Consider the following 26,014-nt stretch of genomic DNA (forward strand, 5'->3'; position numbering starts at 1 on the left):
CTTTATATGGGTATTTAAAAGTGCCCAGCGATAGCCATCCAAGGTAATTAAAAATTGATAAATTACAAGTAATCTTCAAAAGTATAATTTTCTTAGGACAAATTCATTATTATGACATTTAAGTGACTGTGATTCTAGGTACTCATTTGAATAGTCAGAATCAACTACTGCCTAAAATATTATCAAACCAAAGGAACTTTAACAGCACCCTGAAACAATGTACACTCTTTATGTCCTGTGTTATCTGATGTGCTTAACGAGTGAGGAATGGACTAGATCAGCATTCACAGGTCTGGTAGTATGTCTAGAATGTGTTGTGAAATTTAAAAGAAAAGTTTGGAGCCATATTGATAATATGACACCTATACGGTTCAATAGCATATTATTTATGGATGTATGTACCAAGGAAGGTCTGAAAGATTGCCCACCAAGATGTTGGAAATGGTGGAAGGAGGACAGTAAGACTTCCAATTTATTTACTTTCCTACAATGTGAATAATTTTTACAGTGAGCAAATAGTATTAGTTTTACTGTTTAAAATGTATTTTACAGAAATAAAAAAGCATAGCTTAGTTGTGTGTAATATACACGTTCTTATCCATACCTTATCTCTTCAGGAAATGCTCTATCATATGAGGATATCTAGTTGACTGGCCTTGTCTCGATGGCTTCCAGCAGAAATGAATTCTAAAACCTGAGCAAGAAACCCTGATATACTAGTAAATAATGTGTAAATAGAAAAGGAAAGGTAGAAATGCTAACATGGATTCAGTTTAATCTTATTTTGATCAAATTAATTGAAAATAAATTTTGTCATGCTGTGGGGGCATCTATGTGTAGAGCAAGTTGTGCCAATACAAATTGTACGATTTCTGCTGGGTAGAACCAGTTTCTGGTATTGGGAAGGTTTTATTTTATATTATATCACTAAACATATGTTTATTCTTAAAATTGTGATGAGGCTTTGGCAAACTATGGCATAGGTAAGCCGTCAACAATATTGTTTTCCATTTATTTAAGCACCTTTGCGGCAATTATACAATTTTATGTACCCTAGAGGCCAAAAATTTGATGAGTAATAAGTGTCAACTTTTTTAATATTCTGTCTTAAACATCCTTAGAACTCTATGAGATATATATATAATAGTAATGTTTATACTTTGTCAATGAGGAAAACAAGGTAAAATTATTTTAAAATTATAAATTATCAATTAATTCCCATGTTTATGAGGGATCAAGTCAGGATTTGATCTCAGGCAGTCTGAACAAAATACCTGTGTTCTCTCCATTAAGCAAGACTGTCAACATCAGAAGCACTAAAGCATACTTCGTAATCATCAATCGTTATGCACACCAACATTGAATTTAAATAGGCACATATTATCTGTTTTCACTATTTTTCTCTACATGTTGTTACATAATCAAGAGCTTTTTTTTTTTTTAAGAGGAACTCATCTAATAAGAAATGTTCTTGACAACATTATTTCATGGAGTCACAATAGCCTTGTAAAGAACTTCACTCATTTGTGAAATATAATGAACAACATCTATAATAATAAAAGCATAATAAGCAAATTGACCAAATAGCAGAATGACCATCGGATGACATTTCGGATGATCACGCTATGACATGCACTGGCACCAAGCCAGACAAGGCAGATGCGATGCGATTGGTCAGGAGCCCCACCATCACCCCACATCGCCAGGCAGAAGGAGGCCCAGGCCACCCTCTGTGGGGCGATCAATGGGGGGGGACTCCGCAATCGATCGCCCCAAAGAGGGAGGCACAGGCCGCCCTCTGCACAGCAATCAATCGTGGAGCCCCGTCTGGGTGGGCAGGGCCTCTCTCTGCTGGGCAATGGATCACAGAGCCCAGAGCCCCGCAATTGATCACCCCACAGAGGGAGCCCAGGCCATTGGCCAGAGATGCTGTAACAAGTGCGTGGGGCCGGCCAGTGATCACCCCGCAGAGGGAGGCCCAGGCCAGCTAAGCTATCGCACCCCACACCTGTCCCCCATAGAGGGAGGTGACCAGTAGCGGGGAGTAGGAGCAGTGCCGCACAGAAGACAAGCAGTGGCAGCAGCGGGGGCGGGACTAGCTTCCGACAGACAGCCGGGGGAAGGAAAGCCCAGATAGACCCTGATCACCAACCAGGCCTAGGGACCCTACCGAGGGGTCCTGGATTGTGAGAGGGCACAGGCTGGGCTAAGGGATACCACCCTCCACCCCCGACCCCGCATGCATTTCATGCACTGGGCCTCTAGTAAACTAATGAACAAAATAGATACAAAGACATAGAAGCATTGAACAGACCAACAAACCTGAAAGGGAAGGCAGGGGAGTGTGTGTGGGGAAGGTGGCGGGTTGGGGTGAGAGATCAACCAAAGGACTTGTATGCATGTACTAGTATAAAGCATAACCAATGGACACAGAGAGTAGGGGGGTGAGGGCATGTGCTGGGCTGTAGGAGCGGGCGGGGAGAGGTCAATGGGGGGAAAAGGAGACATATGTAACACTTTCAACAATAAAGAATTTAAATAAAATAAAAAAAGAACTTCTGCTATATCTCTATGCTGAGCCATGACTCGCCTGTAGTGTGGATTAGAGGTCACACACTAGGCTTCTAGTCCCAGCACTGAATCTAAATATGTGACCTTGGGCATTCTCTTGCTTTACTTTCTTAACCTATTAAGAGATTTGGACTAGCTAATTTCTGAAGTCATTTCCATCTCTATAATTAGCTATTATATGCTTCTCAGTGACAAGGGACTAAAGGCATTCCTGTACTGATCTTCGTATGCCATCGGGTGACACTACAATTTAGAATGTCAGACTCTCCTTACGGTATTGCTGATTTGATTATGGTTAGAGGTTTATGTGTCTCTTGTGTACATAGTTACAATTAACACTGATGGGTATAAAGCATTTCACGGGGCTTATTAAATCCAGGCATAGAATCTGAATGTTCTGGGCCTCCTTCAGCGTTCACATAAACTATAAATCATCCTAATTTTGAAATCTGACCTTCCTGGGCATGAATAAAGGATCCTGGATTTCAAAGGCATCTGTGGTTCCACAAAAAGTCTCTGAATACAATTTTAGCCTCTGTGTCACATTCTAAAAGCTCAGCTCTAAAGAAATCTTATTGGCTGTTTGGTTTAAAGGTGAACTCAAGCAAACCTATTATTGAAAATCTGGTTCCTGGTGCCCAATACCAGGTTGTGATGTACCTAAGGAAAGGCCCTTTGATTGGACCACCTTCAGATCCTGTGACATTTGCCATTGGTAAGTCACCAGGTACAAGAATAATAACATTATCAAAGTATTGTTTGGAGGGGTGCAATGTCCAAGCTCAACTCATTACCATCATATATGGGAGGCCCATTCTTGTTCACCCAATATCCTACCTTCAGAGTCATAAACTATTGCAATTGTATAGCTAGAGGGCATCCTTAGCATTTACTATTTGGAGGGGGGGTGGGAATCAGAGGCAAATATGTTTAGTTTTCAATGATTTTATCAGAAGAGCAAAAACCTTAGTTATAAAGTAGACATTTGAAGCCATTGCTATGATATTAAACATTCCTTCTTGGCTTTCTTTTTTCACTCCCCCCTCCTCCTTCCTCTTAGTTCCAACTGGAATAAAGGATTTAATGCTCTACCCATTGGGCCCCACAGCATTGGTTTTGAGCTGGACCAGACCATACTTAGGAGTGTTCAGAAAGTATGTGGTTGAAATGTTTTATTTCAACCCCGCAACAATGACATCGGAGTGGACAACCTACTATGAAATAGCAGCAACCACCTCCTTAACTGCATCTGTGGTAATCTTTCCTGAGCCATCTGTCACCTCCCTGTGTAAATAGATGTGCCGATATGTACCTAATGTCGGGAAAAGGTATCTGTAAATTAGACCATTTTGTAAATATACACAGCTTGCTACTCTCAAGGGTTTTTTTGGTTGTTTTTAGGATTGTTTTTAGTTGTTTTGAGAGAGGGAGAAAGAATTGTGTGCAACTGGCTTTCACCCCTAGTTTATTTGTTAATCCATATTTTAGTAGAGCTACCAAGTGCTTATTGTTTCTTCCTGCTCCTGGGGAGAAAAACACAGGAGATTACCTTTCATCATTTAATAATTAGTCGACACTGCTTAACTGTCATGATGATGATTCTTAACATCTACAAAACAGTTAAGTACTTATAGTGTCAGGCCATTAGAGAGCGGGTAAAGACTGCTCTCTCTAAACCTTAAATAATTTTAGATGTGCAGTTTCCCTACAGTTCACACATGAAGTACACAATTGCCCTCTACCCAGTTGATGATTCATAATTGTCACCCATCAAGGGCACATGCCTATGGTCCAACCTGAGAAAATACAGAGTTATGAAAGGTCATTTGGCTTGAAATAGGGAGACGTGTATCTACAGTCACTTGCAAATAAGTACTATTTCACTTGTGTAATATAACTTAGGAAACTGCAAAATGAAACCAATATTGGAAGCATCTGACTCTATACCTTTGAATCACTTTTTAAATTACATTATATTTTTGTATAGCATTTTATTTACACCTCACCTCATTCCAAAAAGAGGTTGTTGTGTGTGCTTTTAGTGGAAAATTTTGTGAATACAACAAGGCACAGAATATAAAATAAAAATTATTTATTAGTTCTTTTCATGGCCAAATAGAAATAATTCTACTCAAAAAAATATGATTTTTCCCCTTAGTCTTTTGTCTCCTTGCTTTTTTTAGCGAATAGCTAATCTGTTGCCAGCGTGGTACTACAACTTCCGAGTGACCATGGTGACCTGGGGAGACCCAGAATTGAGCTGTTGTGACAGTTCCACCATCAGCTTCATAACAGGTGAGTGGTGTGCGGGGAGCGGTTTCCTGAGGAGAGAACACTATCTGCAGAAGGTTCTGAAGAGACACATCTCCAGAAAGTGTCCGTCACTCACTCAGGACCGACTGAGCCCCAGTGTCATGGAACATCATATGCTTGAGTCTGGAAAATTATTATTTGTTTAAATAATGGCCTTTAAAAATTAAAATATTCTTTTTATCCTGAGTTATTGCCCTTGATTCATTTTTATTCTGAGTCACTGCCCTTGAGTGGTGTGCCCCTGTTTGAAATTGATCAGAAAAGAGATGTGCTTCACCCTGCACTCAATTGCCTTTGCCCGTTTGATGGCTGTATTTGCTAGAGGGCCTCCATGTCCTTATTAATTATGCCCTTTTGAAAGCCCAGGCTGACTGCAGTGTTGTCCACTGCAGGAGTTAAAAGCCTGTGGAGACAGGTAGACCTGGGTTTGAATCACACCTCTGTTGGATGCCATATACGACCTTGAGCAATTAAGTTTTCTAAGCCTTGGTGGTTTTTTAATGTGAAAAATGGGGATGATACTAGTATCTATTCTCTGTTGTTATCTTCTAGAGGCCTGGTGCATGAACTCGTGCACAGGTGGGGTTCCTCAGCCTGGCCGGCGATCGATCGGGGCAGATGTGGGGGAAGAAGGGGGGACCAGCCGGCCGGGGGGAGGGATTGCAAGAGGTTGGCCAGCCAGGGGAGGTTGGCTGTGGGAGTGCACTGACCACCAGGGGCAACTCCTGCGTTGAGCATCTGCCCCCTGGTGGTCAGTGCGCATCATAGCAACCAGTCGGCTGATCATTCAGTTGCTTAGGCTTTTATGTATAGAGATTATTGTTTCTCAATTAAATAAGCTGGGTAGCAAAATACATGGCACAAAGTTTAAGTAACTTTAAAAAATTGTTCATGTTAGATCTCAGAGCCTTAAATTGTGTAATTTATCATCATATAACAGAGATGGTAAAAGTGATCAGAGGTGACAATGAAAAGGAGAAATTCATAAAAGAGACATTAACCCTGGTTGTTTGAATTAAGATTTTTCAGGAACTTTTGGGTGGATTCTAATACTGTAATTAGAGTTGTACTGAGAAAATAAAAGAGAAAAAATATTTTTAGATGAAGAATAATTTTGGCAAAATGTTTTCCTCACTGGACATCTAGCTTTGTTCCACTGAAATTTATAAATTCAAAAACAAAAGAAATAAATGTATCCTATGTGAATTCTTACACAATTTACTTATATAGTTCATCACTTTTCCTTACTAGCCAATGTCTAGCACTCCCCATTGGCTCAAAAAAGGAGAAAATACCAATTATTTAAGAAGCTTTGTGTTGTGCTGTTGACTTTATCAATAATTACATGTTTAATTATAATTAAACTTCATTTTATTAATAACTTATACAGTTTAACTTTATTGGGGTTAACACCCTGAGAATATTCTTCTCTTCTCAGACAGCCATGTCTGGACTGGAAAAAGCCCAGACTTCCCATCTGAACACTTGATTGAACAGACCTGGCTCTGCTAATTTCTGGCTTTAGAATTATCTCAGGGATCCTAGACTTCTATTTTCTCATTGGTAACACTCGGAATATCACCTCACACCTGACTAAGAGAGCCAAGCTCAGGGCATTAGACCTCACACAGGGAGGCGGAACCCACCTTGCAGTCATTGCAGCATCTCAAAGGGCACATGGGACATGAAACATTCATAGGATTCATAGTTCTGGACCCAAGTGGTTGGTGTGCCTTTCAAAACTGGAAACCGACTGGGATTGGGCAAAGGTCATGATGTAACAATTAGGTTGACAAAGCAAGTCTGGATAGGTAAACTGTGATTAATCAGCAAGCTACTTGCCTAAGTGGGCAGTCTATTATCTTCGAGAAATTGATCTTTGGTAATTTCCTATCTTTTCCTGGGACAAACTATTAAGTTGTGCTCACATTGGCGGTCCATAGTCTTATCTGATACAGGTCTCAATTCTCAACATCTATAATGTGGACATAACAGCACCCCACAGGATAGTGGGAGAATTAAATAACCTAATGTAAATCACTATTCAAACATAATGGTAGCTAACTTATTTTTATTCTCATTTTTTCTTCTCTCATTTCATTTTAAAGCAAATAAGGATCACAAACTTCACTTGCCTATGCTTTTCCATTGTGACCCAAACTGCCAAATTGTGCAGTATAAAAGGAAACAGGAAAAAATATTTTAATAAGGTGTGATTTATCAGGACCTCAAGTCTACTCTGTTAGGCAACTTATTTCCTCTGCAAGTCAAGTTCATAATTATGCTGGTGTACCAAACAATGCTTACTAAACAGATAGTGACATCTTGTGGTCCTTCAGCACTATGCTGGATTTTAAAGTAACAATACGGAGCACAAAAATCTGAAGACCTTGTACCTGTGAGAGGGATATGTGCTTCTGGGTTTGAAATTTTAAATGTGTTTTTGTCCTCAAGATAATTAGAACATGAGAAAATATTCTTTGAAGAAACATAAGTATAGGTCGTTGCATATAATGAAGTATTGGGAAGAGGCCACAAAGAAGCCAGGGTCCATATCCTTTATTAAGATATTCTGAAATATGATGTGGGTTTGTGTTATTTGCTAAGATACATTGTTGATATTTCAAGATTTTATTGTCAAATATATAGAAATGCTACTGCTATTTCACATGACACAGAAATGTGTTTTTTACTCTATATACTATAAATCTCGACAGCGGATTCTTTCAAAGCATCATTAGTGCTGAATGTTTGTGTTGAGTATCAGTAGCAAATTAAAGAAGATAATTCTTTATGGTTTGTAGAAATTCTCCTCCAAATATTTTAGTTGGTTTTTGCTGCGTCATGGAACAGAAAACTTGCCTGTCTTTAACCCACCATTCACGTGGAATTTAAATTCAGCTGTTTGTTTTTTCAAATCTTCAGAATTATCAGTTACTTTAAAAAAAATGGAAATATGCTTTCACAGGTCATATATTATAAAGCTTATGATGAGCTCATCTTCCCAATTGGAAATTTTCTTAAAGTTGAAATGTATCAAAATATAAAATACGTTAATAAACTTAGTGTTAGACTTTAACTTTGCATTATGATAAAAAATCCTTCCGAAGGCATTTATTAAAAGGTTACCTTCTGCAAAGCACTGGACTAAAACACTGTCAATGATGTTGCCTTGTGTTTTATGGAAACAGTATTTCTTTTCTGTCCCACTACTCCCACTGTCCTTTACTCCCATAAGCACCTTGGCTGTGCCACAACAAAAAAAGATGTATCTTTATAGAACCCTAGAGCTTCCAGTACTTCTTTGAAAATAAGTTCACCAACGCCTAATGACTAATTAATTGATGCAACAAGCGTACCCAAACAAGTGAACATTTTAGGAATTTTGTAACTGACATTTACATAAAAGACCTTGATACCCTCAGGTTCAGATGGAGCTGTCTTGTGTCTGAGCTGTAAGGTGAGGTCCCAGGAAACAAATGCCCACCTTTTAGTATATACCTGTGGTACTGGGAGTCCCAGGTCTATCCAGGACCATCATATGGTGTGAATTTTAGTTCTTTAACTTTACATGGGATTTCATGCTGTATGAATAAGCATTTTAATTGTTAGTAATCTCTTACACTAAAGTGTTCTTCTTTTCTACCTTATAGCCCCAGTTGCTCCAGAAATCACTTCTGTGGAATATTTCAACAGTCTGTTATATATCAGTTGGACATATGGGGATGACACCACTGACCTCTCCCATTCTCGAATGCTGCATTGGATGGTTGTTGCAGAAGGAAAGAAGAAAATTAAAAAGAGCGTATGTTTCTTTGAATCCCAGTATGGGCATCTGAACATTCATTTGCATAAACTATGGACAACCATTAAGCAAAATGTATTGAGACATTAAACCAATGTTTGTATGCCCGTTGGCATTGTTTTATGCTCTGGAGATAGGACTGTGAACAAAAATTAAATTCCTTTTTTTATAGAGCTTACTTTTTAATCTTTAATAGTTAGCTGAAATAGTTGTAACTATTAATTTCACTTATGAGTGTTATGATTTGAGTGTTTTCTTCAGGTTGTCAAACATTTTCAAGAAAACCATAGTTAAGAAATTTCAATATTTTGTCCTTATATCCCCAACACCTAAATATTTGGGTATGTTAGTAATGCTGATTTCTTTTCTACTGGTATAATAAGCTTTTTGACATTGTATTAGTTAGGGTAAAGAGTAAATTAAATTTAATTTAAAAAATATATAGTGGCTCAAAGAAAAGCAAAGTTTATGTGTCTCTCATGCTAGCCCAGGACTAACAGGGGCACCTCTTCTGTACCATAAAGGTCCAGGGTCCAGATTCTCTCTCTGTTGCTCCAGCTGTGACTCTATGTCATCCTCATCTGTACAAGTGACCCTTCATTATCATTAGAATCACCTGTGCTGGGAAGACAGGACATGAAAGCCCGGTACCTACACAGTGTGAATGAAACTATAAGTTGCCCACATGACTTTTATTTACAATCCATTGGTCAGAATTGGGTCACATGCTTTCCTCTAGCTACAGGGAGGTTCTGGGAAATACAGTCTTCAGTTAAGAAGCCAAGTATCCAGCATGGGCTAGGTTTCTTCTGAGTGTTCCAGGGCTGAGAAATATTCCTATCAGGAACAGCCCAGCAGTTACCTTTTATAAAATTTGCCGTGAATACGAGGGGAAATATCAGAGTGGTACCTGTTCCAAACAAGGGAATCGATTGCAAAAATGCTCTGATATGTATTATGCGTATTTAGAGCTACTTTGCATTTGGCTCAGATCAGGAATTTATATCATTTTTAGAGGAAATAACTTATTCATAAGGTTGTAATCACTTGTAGATTGCAGCACAGAACAGAGAGGCCATATCTGTGATAGTCCTGTAATTGTTTAGAATGGTATTATAGTTCAAGTTGATCAGAAGGTTAAACCCTCGATTTTGATGATCTTGCAGGTAACACGCAATGTCATGACTGCAATTCTCAGCCTGCCTCCAGGAGATATCTACAATCTCTCCGTAACTGCTTGCACTGAAAGAGGAAGTAATACCTCCATGCTCCGCCTTGTCAAGCTAGGTGAGATGAGCGCACAGGTGTGAGTGTGAAAGTGATTATGCTGGGGAAACTAGCATTTGCATTTCTTGGTTTAGCATGGTCTTTTCAACTCAGTGAAATCACAAAAAAACACTTCACTCTCTTTTACAAGTGAAAAATAGTCATTTATACTACCCAAAGAGTATGTTCATCTTAGTATAAGTTTCTGTGAGTGCAGTGCTTACTGTATTGGGAGATAGGAGTGTCCATCAGTCATAGTAAGCTTAGAGAACCTAAGGAGTCTCAGGATTTAAAGATGGAAGGATCTTTGAGATTATCTAGCGCAGTGTACTCAACCCATCAGAAGCCATTTCCTTTTCATATCACTATTATGTAATGTCCTCTTTAATATCTAGAATTAAATGCATAAGAAAAATAACCCAGGTATTGATATTTTAAAATTTGATATAACATCTTAACTTTAATATAAAATCAAGATAAAATAAAATAATCCTATACAATAAAAGCCTAATATGGTGTGTCCAGTCATCCAGTTGGCCGTTCAACCAATCAAAGCATAATATGCTAATGATATGCTAAGGACACTCAACTGCTCGCTATGATGTGCACTGACCACCAGGGGGCAGACACTCTGACCAGTAGGTTAGCTTGCTGCTGGGATTCAGCCGATTGGGACTGAGTGAGATGGGCTGGACACGTCTGGAGCCTTCCCACGGCCCCTTCCCAGCTGGCCAACTTGCTATGTCCATCCCTGGCCCTGATCATGCACCTGTGGGGTCCCTAGGCCTGGCCTGTGCCCTCTCACAATCTGGGACCCCTTGGGGGATGTCAGAGAGCTGGTTTCAGCCCAATCCTGCAAGCAAGGCCAAGGGACCCCACTGGTATACGAATTCGTGCACACACCGGGCCTCTAGTTTATAATAAATGGATATGGATTCCCTATGTATATGTTCAGATACAGCTCTTCAAAAAAATCATAATGAAATTTCTTGATGACTATACATTATTAATATGAATAAGTTGGAGTTTACAAGAAGTAATGTTCAGATACAGCTCTTCAAAAAAATCATGATGAAATTACTTGATAACTATACATTATTAATATGAATAAGTTGGAGTTTACAAGAAGTAAAAGAATCAGTAGTTCTTCCATATAAGAAGTATACAAATAAATGAAGAAGTGAACAAGTTTATATTGATTAGTTATAAATAACTGAGCAAGCATAAGTACAGATAGAATAAAATCTAAAATTAAGAGAGTAAGAGACTAGATATATTTTCATCTGATAAAAGAAAGAGGAAAATAACCTTAATTAAAGTAGAAATAACATGCCAAGAAAAATAATAGGCTGTGGATGAGGGGAAATGAGGAAAGTATGATATTCTTGAAAATGAGCTAAAACTTATTGTGTAGTGTAGTATCAAAATAATTTTCCGTATTATGAAACACAACAAGATATGACCCTGTGCAACATAAACACATCTTCTATATTCAACAATGTACCATGCATTGATATATTCATTTAGTTTCTAATAGTTAAAGGGACCTCAGAGATGATCATCCTATAACCAGCAGCAGGCAAAAGAGGATGGATTGGCAAAAAGTTGTATGGTAAACCTCAAGGGACAGTATCATTTAAGAGTACTGACCCCCAAAATAAATGCATTCCAATATGTACTTTTCACAGCAGAGATCTCATTTTGTTTTTTAAAAATTAAAATATATAAAATGGCAAAACATTTTAAAACACTTAACATAACTCACCGATATCACTGTTTCAGATGTCTGCTAATTTTAAGCTGTGTCTAAGTGTATTCATGAGTCTCAAATAACCACTGTTATTGCATATGTTTATATGTGCAGCTACAAGTTAATATGGATCCAGGGTACTTTTGTTAGCAGCTTAAATACCATGAGTAGCATGGCTGACATTTAGAAGACTCCTAGAATATTCCCAAGAAAACAAAGCGTAATCTTTCTTTAGTTTACCCAATAGTTGCATTCTCTGTAATTCATTGCACTAAGTCTTAAATTTTTTGTCTTATATTTGCCAACCCAAAACTAAATTCTTGCACTGAAACCCTTTAAACTTAAATAGGTAGTTGGAAATACATAACATATTGAATAAACACTATAGGCAGAAAAAGTCAATTGTTACATAATTTTGAGATCACTTCTTAATTCCACTTGTATATCCTTCTTGCTGACAGCCTTCTTCTAAGTTATTTTAACTCCTTGAAAAAAAATCCAATATTACATGATAAAGTACTTGCAATTATATTTATAATGGATTTATTCTGGTATGACATTAGAAAGTCACATGGTACGTTGGATATGGACAATTTTTCTGTTTAGAGCTTTCTTCATCATTGCAGGACATCTAACATTTCTGTGTCCTGCTCACAAAAGTCCAGTTAACTTCTGTTGTAACTATTAAAAACATTTCTGCAAATTTCAAAAGTACCCTCACGGGGGAGGTACTTCGCCTATTGAAACTCTGGTAGAGTTCAATTTTGGGCACTACAGGCCATCTGCTCTTCTTCCCTAGCAGTCTACACTTGAATTCTAAAAATGTGGCTATCACCAGCTTCCAGCATTTCATGATCTTCCTATTAAGAAAAAAATAGCCTCTCTGTCAATTCCAACCATTACCTGTAAATTTGCCCATGTATAAATGTCAGTTTAAAATTCATTTCTGGAAAAGTATAACTATTTAAAGATTATGCTCATGTTCCCCATGCCTTTCTTCCCCCAAGCTGTATCATTACCAGTAGCTGTGATTCTCAGGGCCTAGCTGCTGTACCCAACTCTGATTTATTAGTCTCTCTTAAAGTGCAAGTTCAGAGGTGCTCTTACCAAAATAGCATTCAGTGGACCTGTTGCATGCTTCACTGTCCCTTTTATATGACATTATGGACTAGAGGTCCAGTGCACTTCACTGGGGGCGGGGGGGTCCCTCAGCCCGGATTGCAAGAGGGCGCAGGCCAGGCCTAAGGACCCCATCAATGCATGATCGGGGCCAGGGAGGGACATAGGATGTTGGCCAGCTGGGGAGAGACCACAGGAGGACTCCAGGGTGTGTCTGGCCTGTCTCGCTCAGTCCCCATCGGTTGAACCCCAGCAGCAAGCTAACCTACTGGTCAGTGTGTCTGCCCCCTGGTGGTCAGTGCACGTCGTAGCGAGCGGTTGAGAGGCCTTAGCATATCATTAGCATATTATGCTTTGATTGGTTGAACGGCCAACCGGATGACTGGACACTTAGCATATTAGGCTTTTATTATTTAGGATGATCTATGAAGCGAGTATGGGTTAAAGTCATAAACTGGGACAATTATACTCACACTACATTGGAGTCTGAGTAAAAACCATGATAGTTTCCCAAACTTATCATGAGGTTTTGGGCCTCCATAGATCCCTGTTAACAGACAGGGCTATTTAAACTAGTTTAGAAAGTTCTTTAAATTTTTCAAGAATGAAAGGCAAGTTCCCACAGAAATTATTTCTCGTGAGTCAGAACCCTTAGAACCAATAAGCTTTTCCTTGTTGATATTTTAATATCACACAGTATATTGCCTCTATTTTTTCTTTCTGAAAACCAAATTGTCTGTATATAATGTACCTATTCTCAGCCTTCCCTTCCTCCACCCTAAAAACTAAATAACCTTACTTTTTATTCATTTGTCTATTTTTTATACTACTCATCACATTACTGTATTTTATAAGCTCTTTCAATTTCCTGTAACACAATGCCTTTCCTACTGTAGATGCTCAGTAGATACTGAATGAATTGAATTGAAATGGCCAACCTCAAAATTGAAAATAGTATTCCAATTAATATTTAATCAAAATAAGTTTCACCTTTCAGAGAAATGAAAACATTTTGCTTTTGTAATAATTAAATTGAAATTATGTTTCCTTTTACAAAACTTTGATGCTTGTCATCTTATGTTTCTTTAAAGCATTTACTTGGTATACATGAAAGTCAAATTAATTTTACTTTACAGAAAAATACAATTTCAGCACCCAGATTTTCAGGGCTTGTGTGAATCAGAATGCTGTTGCTGAACCTAGACCAAAATTGGTTGGGTTAACAATCCTAATTCAATTTCTCTGTGACAGAGGCCTGTTTGGAGTCATTCTACTTGCTATTATGGAGGACAAGATTAGATATATAAAGAAATCAAACTATTAATGAACCCAGTACAATATAAATTAATTCAAGATGGCATGTGTAAGGATAAAGAACCTTCAAAACAATTGCCAAGAATTTTCAATTATTATGTCATCAACTAGAGGGCCGGTGCACGAAATTCATGCACTGGGAAGGAGGGATCCCTCAGCCCAGCCTGCGCCCTCTCGCTGCCCAGGAGCCCTTGAGGGTTGTCCAACTGACAGTTTAGGCCCGCTAGCCATCAGTCAAACATCCTTAGTACTGCGGCAGAGGTGGGAGAGGCTCCCACCACCACCACTGCACTCGCCAGCGTGAGTCCACCTTCTGGCTGAATGGCTCTCCCCCGTGGGAGCACATTGACCACCAGGGGGAAGCTCCTGCATTGAGCGTCTGCCTACTGGTGGTCAGTGCAAACGGTCATTCTACCGTTTGGTCTATTTGCATATTAGCCTTTTATTATATAGGACTAGTGGCCTGGTGCATGAAATTCATGCATGGGGGCGGGTGTCCCTCAGCCCGGCCTGCACCCTCTCCACTCGGGGACCCCTCGGAGGATGACCCCTAAACCGGCAGTCGGACATCCCTCTCACAATCGGGCCTAAACCGGCAGTCGGACATCCCTCTTACAATCCAGGACTGCTGGTTCCTAACCGTTCACCTGTCTGCCTGCCTGATTGCCACTAACCACTCTGCCTGCTGGCCTGATAGCCCCCAACTGCACCCCTTCCGGCCTGATCACCCCTAACTGCCCCCCACCTGCCAGCGTGATCACCCCCAACTGCCCCCCTGCCAGCCTGCTCGCCCCTAACTACCCCTCCTGCCAGACTGCTCATCCCCAACTGCCCCCCACTGCTGGCCTGCTCACCCCCAACCACCCCACCGCCAGCGGTCTTGCCCCCTACTGCCCCCCCATGCTGGCCTGATTGCCCCCAACTGCCTCCCCACTGGTCTGATTGCCCCTAACTGCCTCTGCCTCAGCCCACCACCATGGCTTTGTCCAGAAGGATGTCTGGAAGGTCTCCTGGAAGGTCTCCCGGTCTAATTAGCATATTACCCTTTTATTAGTATAGATGCGCATCAGAAGGCATGTACCAATAGTAGTGCTGTTCACAGGGCTTTCAGCCCGTCATCCCATTAAGAATTTTAGGTTGCCAGAAGCTTCATGGTTCCTCTAATGGTATGTGATGAGAGCTCCCTTTGGCGATCAATAAATGTGTGAATCAAATCTTCACTAGGACTTGTTAATTCACAAGAACTCACTGGTCTGCATTGCAACTGTGGCTTCAACCAGCAACCAGTCACAACTTTTAGTCTTTATAAATCTATCTGAAACTCCAGATAAACAAGACAAGAAGAGAAACAGGAATGAGAAGTGTTGGACATACCACAAAATAGGTCTCTGGTAATAGAATAGCCATTCATTCATTCACTTAACAAATATGTACTGACAACCTTCTCAGCAATGTTCGGATGCCAGAGTACTTGTGGTAATGAACCTGAAGGACTTTTTCACTTGCTATTCACAACATGCTTATGATCCAATAAAGGGAGAGATAACAATAAGTACTTTATAGAGCAATTATGTAAATAAAGAAAACACAACTTTCTTTGAGGAAGCAAGGAGCACATATCTGAACAACAAAAAAGTATCTGCCATGAGAAGGTTGGGACAGAGCAAGCTAGGTAGAGAGAATAGGCAGAGGCCAGATTATACAGGACTTGTAAGGCATACCGCTGAGATTTTATTTTGAGTGCAATATGAAGCTATTTAGAGAATTTAAAAATAATAATCTGACATATTTAAAATAATCCCTCTGGTTGTTCAAGGGAGAAAGGATGGTTGGGTCAATAATGAAGGTGGGGAGACCAATCAAGGGACTATTTGTCCTTATCTTTAAAGACAGCATTCTAGCCTGGATCGTGTTGCTCAGTGGTTGAGCATCGACTTATGAACCAAGAGGTCACAGATTTGATTCCTGGTCAGGGCACATACCTACTTTGCGGGCTCAATCCCTAGCCCGCAAAGCAGGAGGCAACAGATTGTTTTTTTCTCTCATTGATGTCTCTATCCCTTTCTCTTCCTCTCTCTCTAATATCAATAAAAACATATTTAAAAACAAAACAAAAGAAACAGCATTCTAAATCAAACAAGTGCCATGGGAAATGATGGTAACTTTGACCAAAGTGGTAGTAATAGCGATGAGAAAAGTGGACAACATTCAGGTGCTATTTTTGGAGGTTTTGTTCACAGGACTTTCTGAAGGAGTGAAAATAAGAAATGAGAGACAGGGAAATTAAGAATGAATACTGGGCTTTGCTCTTGAGCATCTGGGGTGGATGGTGTTGCAATTCGCTGAGATTGAAAAGACTGGAAAATCTAGAGAAGTAAACTTGGGGTAAGATGAGAATCAAGACTTCTTGCTTGGAAATAAAAATATTGAGAAAACATCCAAGTGCCATTGTCAGGTAAGATTATTGATACAAGGAGATCAGGAGAGACTTCTAGGCTGGAAATAGAAATTTGGGGGTGTGTGGATAAGATCACCAAGTAGTAGGCAGAAACAGAGAAGAGAAGCCCTGGGTCTAGCATAGAAGATGCACCCCAGCACTTAGAAACTGAGCAGAGGAGGAGAAGCCAGCAAGAGAGACAGAAGAAACAGCCCACGGGGCCAGGGGAAGCCAAAAGACAAGACTGTCTACACCACTATTGCCAAACTTCTGCCTTACCCTGATCATAGCTGTGCTCAGGCAAGTTCAAGATAAGGAAGTAAGTAACTCTAGTGCTGGAAGAGATTTGTAATTTAGTGCAATGTCCTCATTTGAGCAAGCTTGAACCTTGAGAAATTTGACCCACCACGTACTGTTGAGCCTGTGTCTAGAAACAGTGATCCAGTACTTTATATCCATCTGTTGCTTATGATTTCCTGCATTTGGGTGGTGGTTGTTTTTTTTTTAAATAAAAACTTCCATTTTCTATTAACACATTTAACAGAACAGGGAGGAGCCACACACCCATCTGTGTGGCTTCCTGTTTTAGAACTTGGGTATTAATGACATTGGCTTGATTTTTTTTTAACCTCAGTCATGAAAGATTTTATATAAATTAAGAATCTGTAAAACATAATTGGACTATAGGCCAAAAAATTTAAAGACTTTCAGATGTTAGGAATTTGGGGAATATTAGAATCTGTTACTTTCTCTCATAATATTTCAGATTATAAATAATTACACACATTTGGATGAAATGTCATTTCTAACTGTATAAAAGCCCAGTCATCACACGTACTAACCTTTATGGTCTCACTTCCAGTTGAGAAAATTTATTTATTATTATGTTGAAGTCATTGAGTTTACAATTTTTGATATAGTTGCTTGGAAATACACAGTTCTCATATTTGGTAAGAAGTGAGTAAAGTGCTGTGAGTCACAGTATACTGAAGTTAAAGTTCCTCTCCCTATCCACCCATGCTTTTCTTAAATTCTCTCCTACTAAGTGACTAACTTGTTATCCTCGTTAACCCCACAAAAAAAGAAAGAAAATATATTTAATAAAATAAGAATGAGAATAAATTGTGTCAATGGAACACAGAGAGAAGGAAGGGAAGAAGGAAGAATATATACTATATGCTGCCAGTCAGTTAAAAGAAGCTAATAAAATATTTAAGGTTCTATAATGTTTAAAAAATGAATTCATTCTGTCAGCCAACAAATACTTATTAAGAATTTAGCCCTAACCGGTTTGGCTCAGGGGATAGAGCGTCAGCCTGCGGACTGAAAGGTCCCAGGTTCGATTCCGGTCAAGGTCATGTACCTTGGTTGTGGGCACATCCTCAGTAGGAGGCGTGCAGGAGGCGGCTGATCAATGTTTCTCTCTCATTGATGTTTCTACCTCTCTATCCCTCTTCCTTCCTCTCTGTAAAAAATCAATAAAATATATTTTTTAAAAAGAATTTACTATGTGCTATGCACTATTCTATGTGCAGAGGACACAGAAATAAATGGGGGGAAAAAACTTCTACCCTTATCTAGTGAAGAAAAAGGAATGATAAATATAAGATATCCAAAGGTGATAAGTTGATTACAAATGAAGCCAAGAAGGGGGAAGTGTTATGGGGACTAGGGGGTGCAATTTTTGTAGGAGGGGAGGAATAGGGCAAGTTGTACTGTAAAGGTGATATTTCAGTGAAAACCTGGAGGAAGGAGTGAGCCTTGTGGATAACGGGAGGAGATTCTGTTGGGGCAGAAGGAACCACAGTGCAAAGCTGCAGAAGGACCGGTGTGCTTGGCAAGTTCAAAGACACGTCAGGAAGGCAGTGTGGCTGAAGTGAAGTAAACAGAAGAGTAGTAAATCAAAGAGCCAAGAGGTAACAAAGGCGCAGATAATGAAGGGTCATGGAAAAGACATTCTACTCCGAGTAAGATGGCACTCCTTTGGATGGTTTCAGCAGAGAAGTCACATGACCTGGTAAGTTTTACAGGATCTCTTTGGGGAGGGTAGGCTGTTCAGGGCTAAGGGTAAAGGCAGCTAGACAAGATGACCGTACATCCCCACTGACCTCTTTAGCAATCCTTTTTCTTCCCCAAACTATTTTAATATGGACACTTTTAAAAATATTTTTATTGATTTTAGAGAGGAAGGGAGAGGAAGAGAGAGATAGAAACATTAATGATGAGAAAGAATTGTTGCTTGGTTGCCTCTTGCACACCCCCTACTGGGGATCAAGCCTGCAACCCAGGCATGTGCCCTGACTGAATCAAACCTGGAACCCTTCAGTCCGCAGGCTGGCATTTTATCCACTGAGCCAAAGAGGCCAGGGCTAATTTGGACACTTTTGATAAATTACATGATCACCTTAAAGTTAGGAGGCTATTTCATGTATCCAGATATGATATTATACTTGCTTGGATCAGGATGGTAGTCATGCAGGTGATAGAAATTTTATTTTGGAAGGACAGAGGTACTACTTATTGAGCTGGTAAACCTTATGGCAGAGGCAGGTTTGGGGAAAAAATCAGAAGTTCAGGTTTTGGGTGTGTCATCATTTGAAGGTGTCAAACATTAAAGAGCAGACACTGAGTAGGCACTGGAGCTTGGAGTCTTTAGGATTGGAAATACAAATTTCAGGAAACCAAATGGATGAGGTTATTGAGGAATGAATAAAGAAAAAAGAATGCTGTCCAAGGACTAAGTCCAGGGGCACTCTATCCTGAAGAAGTGGAAGTAGTGAACAGGAACCAGCAAAAAAATCTGAGGAGTGGCCAGTGAAATAAGGGCCAGAAAAATGTGATGTGCTAAGCGCCAAGCAAAGAAAGTGCTTCAGTGAGTACAGTGGTCAACTTGTCAAGCCTGCTGATAAGTCAAGAAAAGAAATGACCGTTGATCTTCACAACCCAGAAGTCACTGGTGATTTGAGGAGGAGGCATTTGGATAGAGTGGTGAGAAAAAATAATAATTAAAAGGATTTCAAGAGAGTACGAAAGGGGAAAAACTAAAGATAGCTGGAATAACAAAACTTGTGAGGAGTATTATTGTAAAAAGGAGAGAAAATGAGCAGGAGCTGAAAGTACCCAAGAGTATTAATTTGTTTGGTTGGGTTTTGCTTTGTGTTTCTTATTTCCTTAAGTAGCTGGAAACAGCTTGTCCATGCGCTAATTAGAGTGATTCAACAGAACAGGAAGAATTGATGATACAGAATAGTTGGGGTGAAACTTGTTAGAGCAGTGGTTCTCAACCTTCTGGCCCTTTAAATATAGTTCCTCATGTTGTGACCCAACCATAAAATTATTTTCGTTGCTACTTCATAACTGTAAGGTTGCTACTGTTATGAATCGTAATGCAAATATCTGATATGCAGGATGGTCTTAGGCGACCCCTGTGAAAGGGTCGTTCGACCGCCAAAGGGGTCGCGACCCACAGGTTGAGAACCGCTGTGTTAGAGTGATGTCCTTGCCTGGGCCAGAAGAGATGGTCCAAGGTACCAGTGGAGGAGGTGGCCATAACCTGGATGAATCTGTAGTAAGATGATGAATGATAGCGTATATGGGCATTAATGGGGCAGGTGAGTAGGGTGATGGTGATGATGGGAGTTTGTGGAAGGTTTTCCTATTGACTTCTTTGCAGAGGATCACGGCTGTGCTACTCCTCTTGTACAGACCCGCAGGGCCAGCAGCCCCATGCAAGCATTGTTTTCTGCGTTAGGCTGTCAGGCATGTCACCGTTCCATGGCTCCATTCCTGCACCTGAGGCTGACTGATGCCTCTTCTTCATTTATCTCTCCCATTTTCCACTGCAGTCTTTGGGGTTTCACTGCAATTTGCCAGCTGCCCACAGCTAAGCCACACAACTTACGTACTTCCTTAAAAGTGTTTCTCCTGCCCACCAAAAAATGACTTGCATGTTTTACAAGTTTCTTCTGAATAGGTTAGAGGAATCTGGATGGTGGACTCATAGGGCAGTGACTGATGTTTTGCACTGATTTATGTACATAATAAGCAAGTGCCCAGTCTGGATAAGTTGGTCTTCTGGGCAAGGGAACTTTTCAGGAGGCTTCATTATCCCCAGTTACATGGAAATGAATGGAAAACACCCATGTTTGTGGGGAGGAGGTTAGATGTATGAAGGGCCCTTAACTAGGGGTACAGAGGTTTGGATTCCAGTTGTGGCTCTCAGGGATAAACTGTGTTACCTTAGAAAAGTGGCTCAGGCCCTCTGGAGTTCAGCTGCCTCATCTATAAAATGAGGGTCTGGACTAGCTGGTCTTTAATGTCCCTTCACGTTTTAGAATTTAATTCATGCATGAGTTCAGAGTTAAGGCAACAAGGTTAATGATACATACGAGCAATGATTTTGTCCTAAGAACTGTGCAATATGTAACTCCTAACTAAATAAAAAGGCTAAGTATAAACACATATCTCTGGAACCAAAAATGAGGAAGTCAGAAGTTTTGTTTCGAAACTAAGTAAAGTTAAATGAGAGCTTTTTCTGAGCAAATCTAGCAATCTTAATTTACATAAGCTGGTAAAACCATAAACACACCCAGTGATTCACAGAAGGGAATATTACACTTGCTATTATTAAGCCATAAAGAATTTATTTAAAATGTAATGGAAATGACAGGTATTTCTAATTCCTGAGCAAATGAAAATTTTGTTTTGTTTATGAATAGGGCCTAATTATAGTTTAATGCTAAATATTTGCCTGAATTTTTAAAAAAATTTTCCAATGTTGTTTTTAAATGGTCTAATTACTTATTAAATGTACCTAGGAAGAGAATTACCCAAAGTCAACAAGAGAATTGGCCTAATAAACTTCAGTTTAGCAAAGGTTTCTTGCTCTTCAGTATGATTTTTCTTCTTCTTGATTTTATTGCATGTCGATCTTAATTCACTCTCATTAATTTACCTATCTCTTTTTTCTTCTTTCAAATTAGTGCTTTCTTTTTTAGATGTTTTGACTAAGTTGAACATAATTTATGCAGTTTACATCTTAAGTCACAGATGCTTTTTTTGGCCAACTTTATAAGCTTATTCTGCTTAAGGTAGAACTGCCTGAGTTGAAGAAAATAAAAATAGATTTTAAAGACATATAGTAAAGATGTTAAAGACTATTGTTTGTATACTAGGATACTAGCAAATTGCTATCAGTGAGGCTGAGGGTTGAAAATAGATTTTGCCACCACTGATCATTTTTTAGAATGTTTTTCTATTGAATTTCCCTTATCACCAATGTTCTGCATTTGTAAAATGACTCAAGTTTAAAGGTATGAAATGTAAGCAGAATGAATCTAGTTGGCCCTTATGGATATAATCTTGACCTCATTAACATCACCCTATCAGCAGCTAAGCTAATGGGTCACATTAAAATAAGAAACAATGTAATAACTGTCAGGGAAAGATGGATTTTAGACAATAAATGCTCTGCTCCAAGGCTAAATATTACACCTGGCTCCCTTTGGAATTCTCTAGGAAATAAGAGATTTGCTGCCAGAGCCGAGAATAAGAATTAGACACTAGCTTGTACTTCCCTCAAGGTCACCTTCACTCTCCAGAGAGCCTGCGCAACAGCTTGAGCCCCTCCTAATCCAATCTAAATTAAATGGTAGAGGTAGCTCTTCAGCTTTCCATCCTGCCTGTGGTCTGTGCGCTGTACTTGATCCCTTTATAAAATTAGTTTGGATTCCCAACTCATATAGGAGAGGCATTGACGAAGAGGGAAGAGAAGGAAAGGGAGAGGGCCAAATAGTTCACTGCAACAGCAGCAATGGTAGAAAGCTTTCAGAGAGTACTGAAAAGCAAACAACCCTGCATCTATACCGTATTTTGTAAAAACAGTCTATATTACCCACATCCATAGATTCTCACATCAAACATCATAGACTGGTGGAGGGGGCTTGCCGGGGTGGGAATGACTGGGCGGGGTTGGGGTGTCAATTGGGGAAAAAGGAGACATATGTAAAACTTTAGACAATAAAGTAAAAAAATATATCATAGACTCTGAAATTATTTTAACCAAAAGGGAAGCTGGTGTTATGGACCAGGGCAATTTTGAATAAGTTAATATTTAAAATGAGATTTAAAGAGATAGAAAATGGTAATCAGATGTTCTATAACTAATATCTGCATGACCCTTTATATTATGTAAAGTGTTGTTGTATATATTATCTTAAAGCTCATTTACTCCTGATAACATGAACAATGTATGCCTATTCCTCTCCTTTATGAGCGAGGCTATATTTGATATTTTGAACAATAAGAGACTGTATTAGTTTGTTTGCTAAGGCTGCCGTAACACTTGGCCTATTTGGATTTGACACAATAGATATTGATCACAATTGGTCATGGCACAGGTAGGATTTAACATGAGCAAAGTGGTGTTTTGAAATGATTTAAGCCATCATTGACAAATGAAGAAAAAGCCAACTAGAGGGGGGAAAAGGAGTAAAGGATACTGTAATGACTGATATGTGTGATGACAAAGCCTGCAACATAATGAAAAGAATAGATAGAGGGAATAAATGACAACAATTATTAAAAGATATGCTGTCTGGCACAGAGCAGCAAGAGAGCCTCAATATAGTTATCTTAGATGATTGAATGAATGGTGGTACTCCTGAGAGAATCAGGAGTAGTTTGAAATTAGAATTGATTTGTGAGAAGGCAAGGACTTCAGGTTCCATTTTGATCATATGGAGTTTAAGGTAATAATGAGATATTTATTAAGCACAGATTGGAAATACATGTGTAAAAAAGGCAGATCTTGAGATTAGTAAGGATTCGGGCAATGTTCATATCGGATAACTAAACTAATGTTATCTACCTATGAGAAAAATGTATAAAGAGGTGTCCTAGGGATTCTAATCATTGTCCAATAGACACACTCTGAGGAGCAGTTCAGTGGTGTATAATTTTTCAAGAGAAATAACCCAGGCTCAGCCTAACAAATAATTCATACCTACCCCCAGACAACCTTACACTTGCTTTCAAAGGTCCAAGTTCTACCCAAGTCAGAATCACTGGAGGATTTATTCTCTGACTCATAACCCTATTAGCAGTGTGGGAACTGGAAGTTGGTCTCTGTTTATCAACAATCTTCATCAGAAGGAAAGTGAGACAATACAGTGTCTGGAAGAGTAAGCAATCCATTGCAAGTGAGAAAGGGCTCCTGACATCTATTGTAAATTATTCTTTCCCAAGACTAACTCATCTCTTTCCTCCTTCAACTCTTCTTCCTACCCTTGTCAAGCTGACTCTGGATAGAACAAAGACTTCTTTTTAGTTGACAAAAATTTAGGTTACCTGCAATAGATTATGTCAAGAATGATTCTGAAATACTTCTTGGGTTCCGGACAGGACCATGATGATGATATTCTACAAAGAAAGCCTAAACCTTCCCACACAAAGACATACACTTGTCAAAGGAATGAAAAGGCTTCCAGGGATTTTTCAAGCTCCTCTAAAACCTAAGAACTGGAGACCGACTTAGGAGAGGGGGGCTGATCATAAAAAGAAATCCAAGCAAACAGTGGGAGCAGTTGTCTGTCAGGGACACCCAGGTGGGCAGAGTATGCTGTTACGTAAACCCAACAGCAAAATATGGTATGTCCAAGCAAGCAATGTCAAGGCAGTCTGACAGCAGGTCACAGGGGTCCTGGTTTAAGAACTTGGGTTCAGACATAACCCTTTGTATGCAGAATGTCATCAAAGGAAAGGCAATGCCCAAGGACAGCGGCGCAGGGAGGGGGGTCAGCAGAGATTCAGGAATTGGGGAACAAGACAGCAGACCACTTCCTAGAACTGGGAACAGGCAGGGGTTGGTCTCCAGCCAACAAGTTCAGTGATTCCATTACTGAAAATGAGCATGAAGGGGCCAGGACAGCACAGCTTACATGACTAATGAATTAATTTATTGATCATGATTAAAAGAATAAGATAAAGAAATCAGTTCACTAACAGCTTATTAACTACCTAGTCCCTTTCCATTGGTATTTTTCTTTTTTAATTTTTTTTCAATTACAGTTTACATTTAATACTATTTTGTATTAGTTTCAGGTGTACAGCATAGTGGTTAAACAATCATATACTTGAAAATGTATTCCCACTGTTGTTTCCAGTTCCCATCTTGCACCATACATAGTTATTACAATATTATTGATTATATTTCCTATACTGTACTTTGCATTCCCGTGACGCTTTGTGACTACCAATCTGTATTTCTCAATCCCTTCACCTTTTTCACCCAGTCCCCTAACCTCCCCTCCCCTCTAGCAATCATCAGTCTGTTCTCTGTAGCTGTGGGTCTGTTTCTGTCTCAACAATCTTTTTCTTTAACCAAGAAATCTTATCATCTAGTTAGCTTTACCCTTTTTAATGTTGACTATCACTTCAAGAAATCATTCCTAAATAACTAAATTATTTTAAATAGTCTCAAGAGAAAGGAAGGCAAGTTACTGACTAACCACCAGATTGAATCTTTTCCTTAGTAGGGAACACACACATCACTTTCATTTTCTCAGCCTTATAAGTATAGGTGCTTGTTTCTTACCCATAAACTCTGGATGATCAGGGCCATGCTAACGCCAGTGTAGATGACATAAAAACTATTAATAGCTGATGTCTGTAATAAACCTGAAGTAGGAAACAGAACTGTTCCAAAAAGAGAAGTATAAAATAGAAGAGGAAAAAAGGCAGTTAAGATGCCTGTCTTGGTGAAAGGAGATATTTCAAAAGAAATATAAAATCCTCATGGCGCTCTTAACTACCTATATTTGGATTTTTGTGTGTGGCTATTTTATCTTGCTGATCAGTGAAAGAAGAAAGAATACGTTACATTTAATTAAACATTTTTAAACTTTTTCTTTGCTCAGAACCAGCTCCTCCAAAATCACTCTTTGCAGTGAATAAAACCCAGACTTCGGTGACTCTGCTGTGGGTGGAAGAGGGGGTAGCTGATTTCTTTGAAGTCTTCTGTCAACAAGTTGGCTCTGGTCAGGAAACAAAACTGCAGGTACTGTACACGCTCTTCTTCCTTCTCTGAGTTACCTTTGATTAAGGCTAATTAGCTGAGCAAAATGAAAACTTTTGCTTTCTTAGACCGATAGAAAATGAAAACACTGCATTTATGCTTTCGTGTTTCAGTGAAATTAACAATATGCTCAGAACAAGCCCAAAGTAGGTTGTAGAACCAAGTTGCCAAATTGCCAAGTTTATTTTCAACTTTGAACTTCTCTTTTGTCCCTAAACCTTAGCCCCTCTGGTTCAGACTGAAGGATTAAGGGGGTTCACTTTTCCTTTTGGACATTAAATCCATTGAGAGGATGAAGACACTGCCATGGAAAACATCATTTAATAAACATGAACTGATTCCAATTTTGTGAAGGTCACTGTATGG

General features: G+C 39.3%; 1 protein-coding gene across 1 annotated transcript in view; it reads left to right on the forward strand.

Annotated features, from left to right (window-relative positions):
* PTPRO (protein tyrosine phosphatase, receptor type O) overlaps positions 1-26,014 on the forward strand; it is a 201,939-nt gene that overhangs the window by 132,907 nt on the left and 43,018 nt on the right. Inside the window, 6 exon segments of the mRNA XM_023749835.1 lie at positions 3,166-3,286; positions 3,632-3,825; positions 4,755-4,866; positions 8,538-8,689; positions 9,856-9,976; positions 25,491-25,630. Coding sequence (XP_023605603.1) covers positions 3,166-3,286; positions 3,632-3,825; positions 4,755-4,866; positions 8,538-8,689; positions 9,856-9,976; positions 25,491-25,630 — 840 coding nt within the window.

The sequence above is a fragment of the Myotis lucifugus genome, unplaced genomic scaffold (assembly GCF_000147115.1).
Source record: "Myotis lucifugus unplaced genomic scaffold, Myoluc2.0 scaffold_10, whole genome shotgun sequence".
In the NCBI taxonomy this organism is placed as follows: domain Eukaryota; kingdom Metazoa; phylum Chordata; class Mammalia; order Chiroptera; family Vespertilionidae; genus Myotis; species Myotis lucifugus.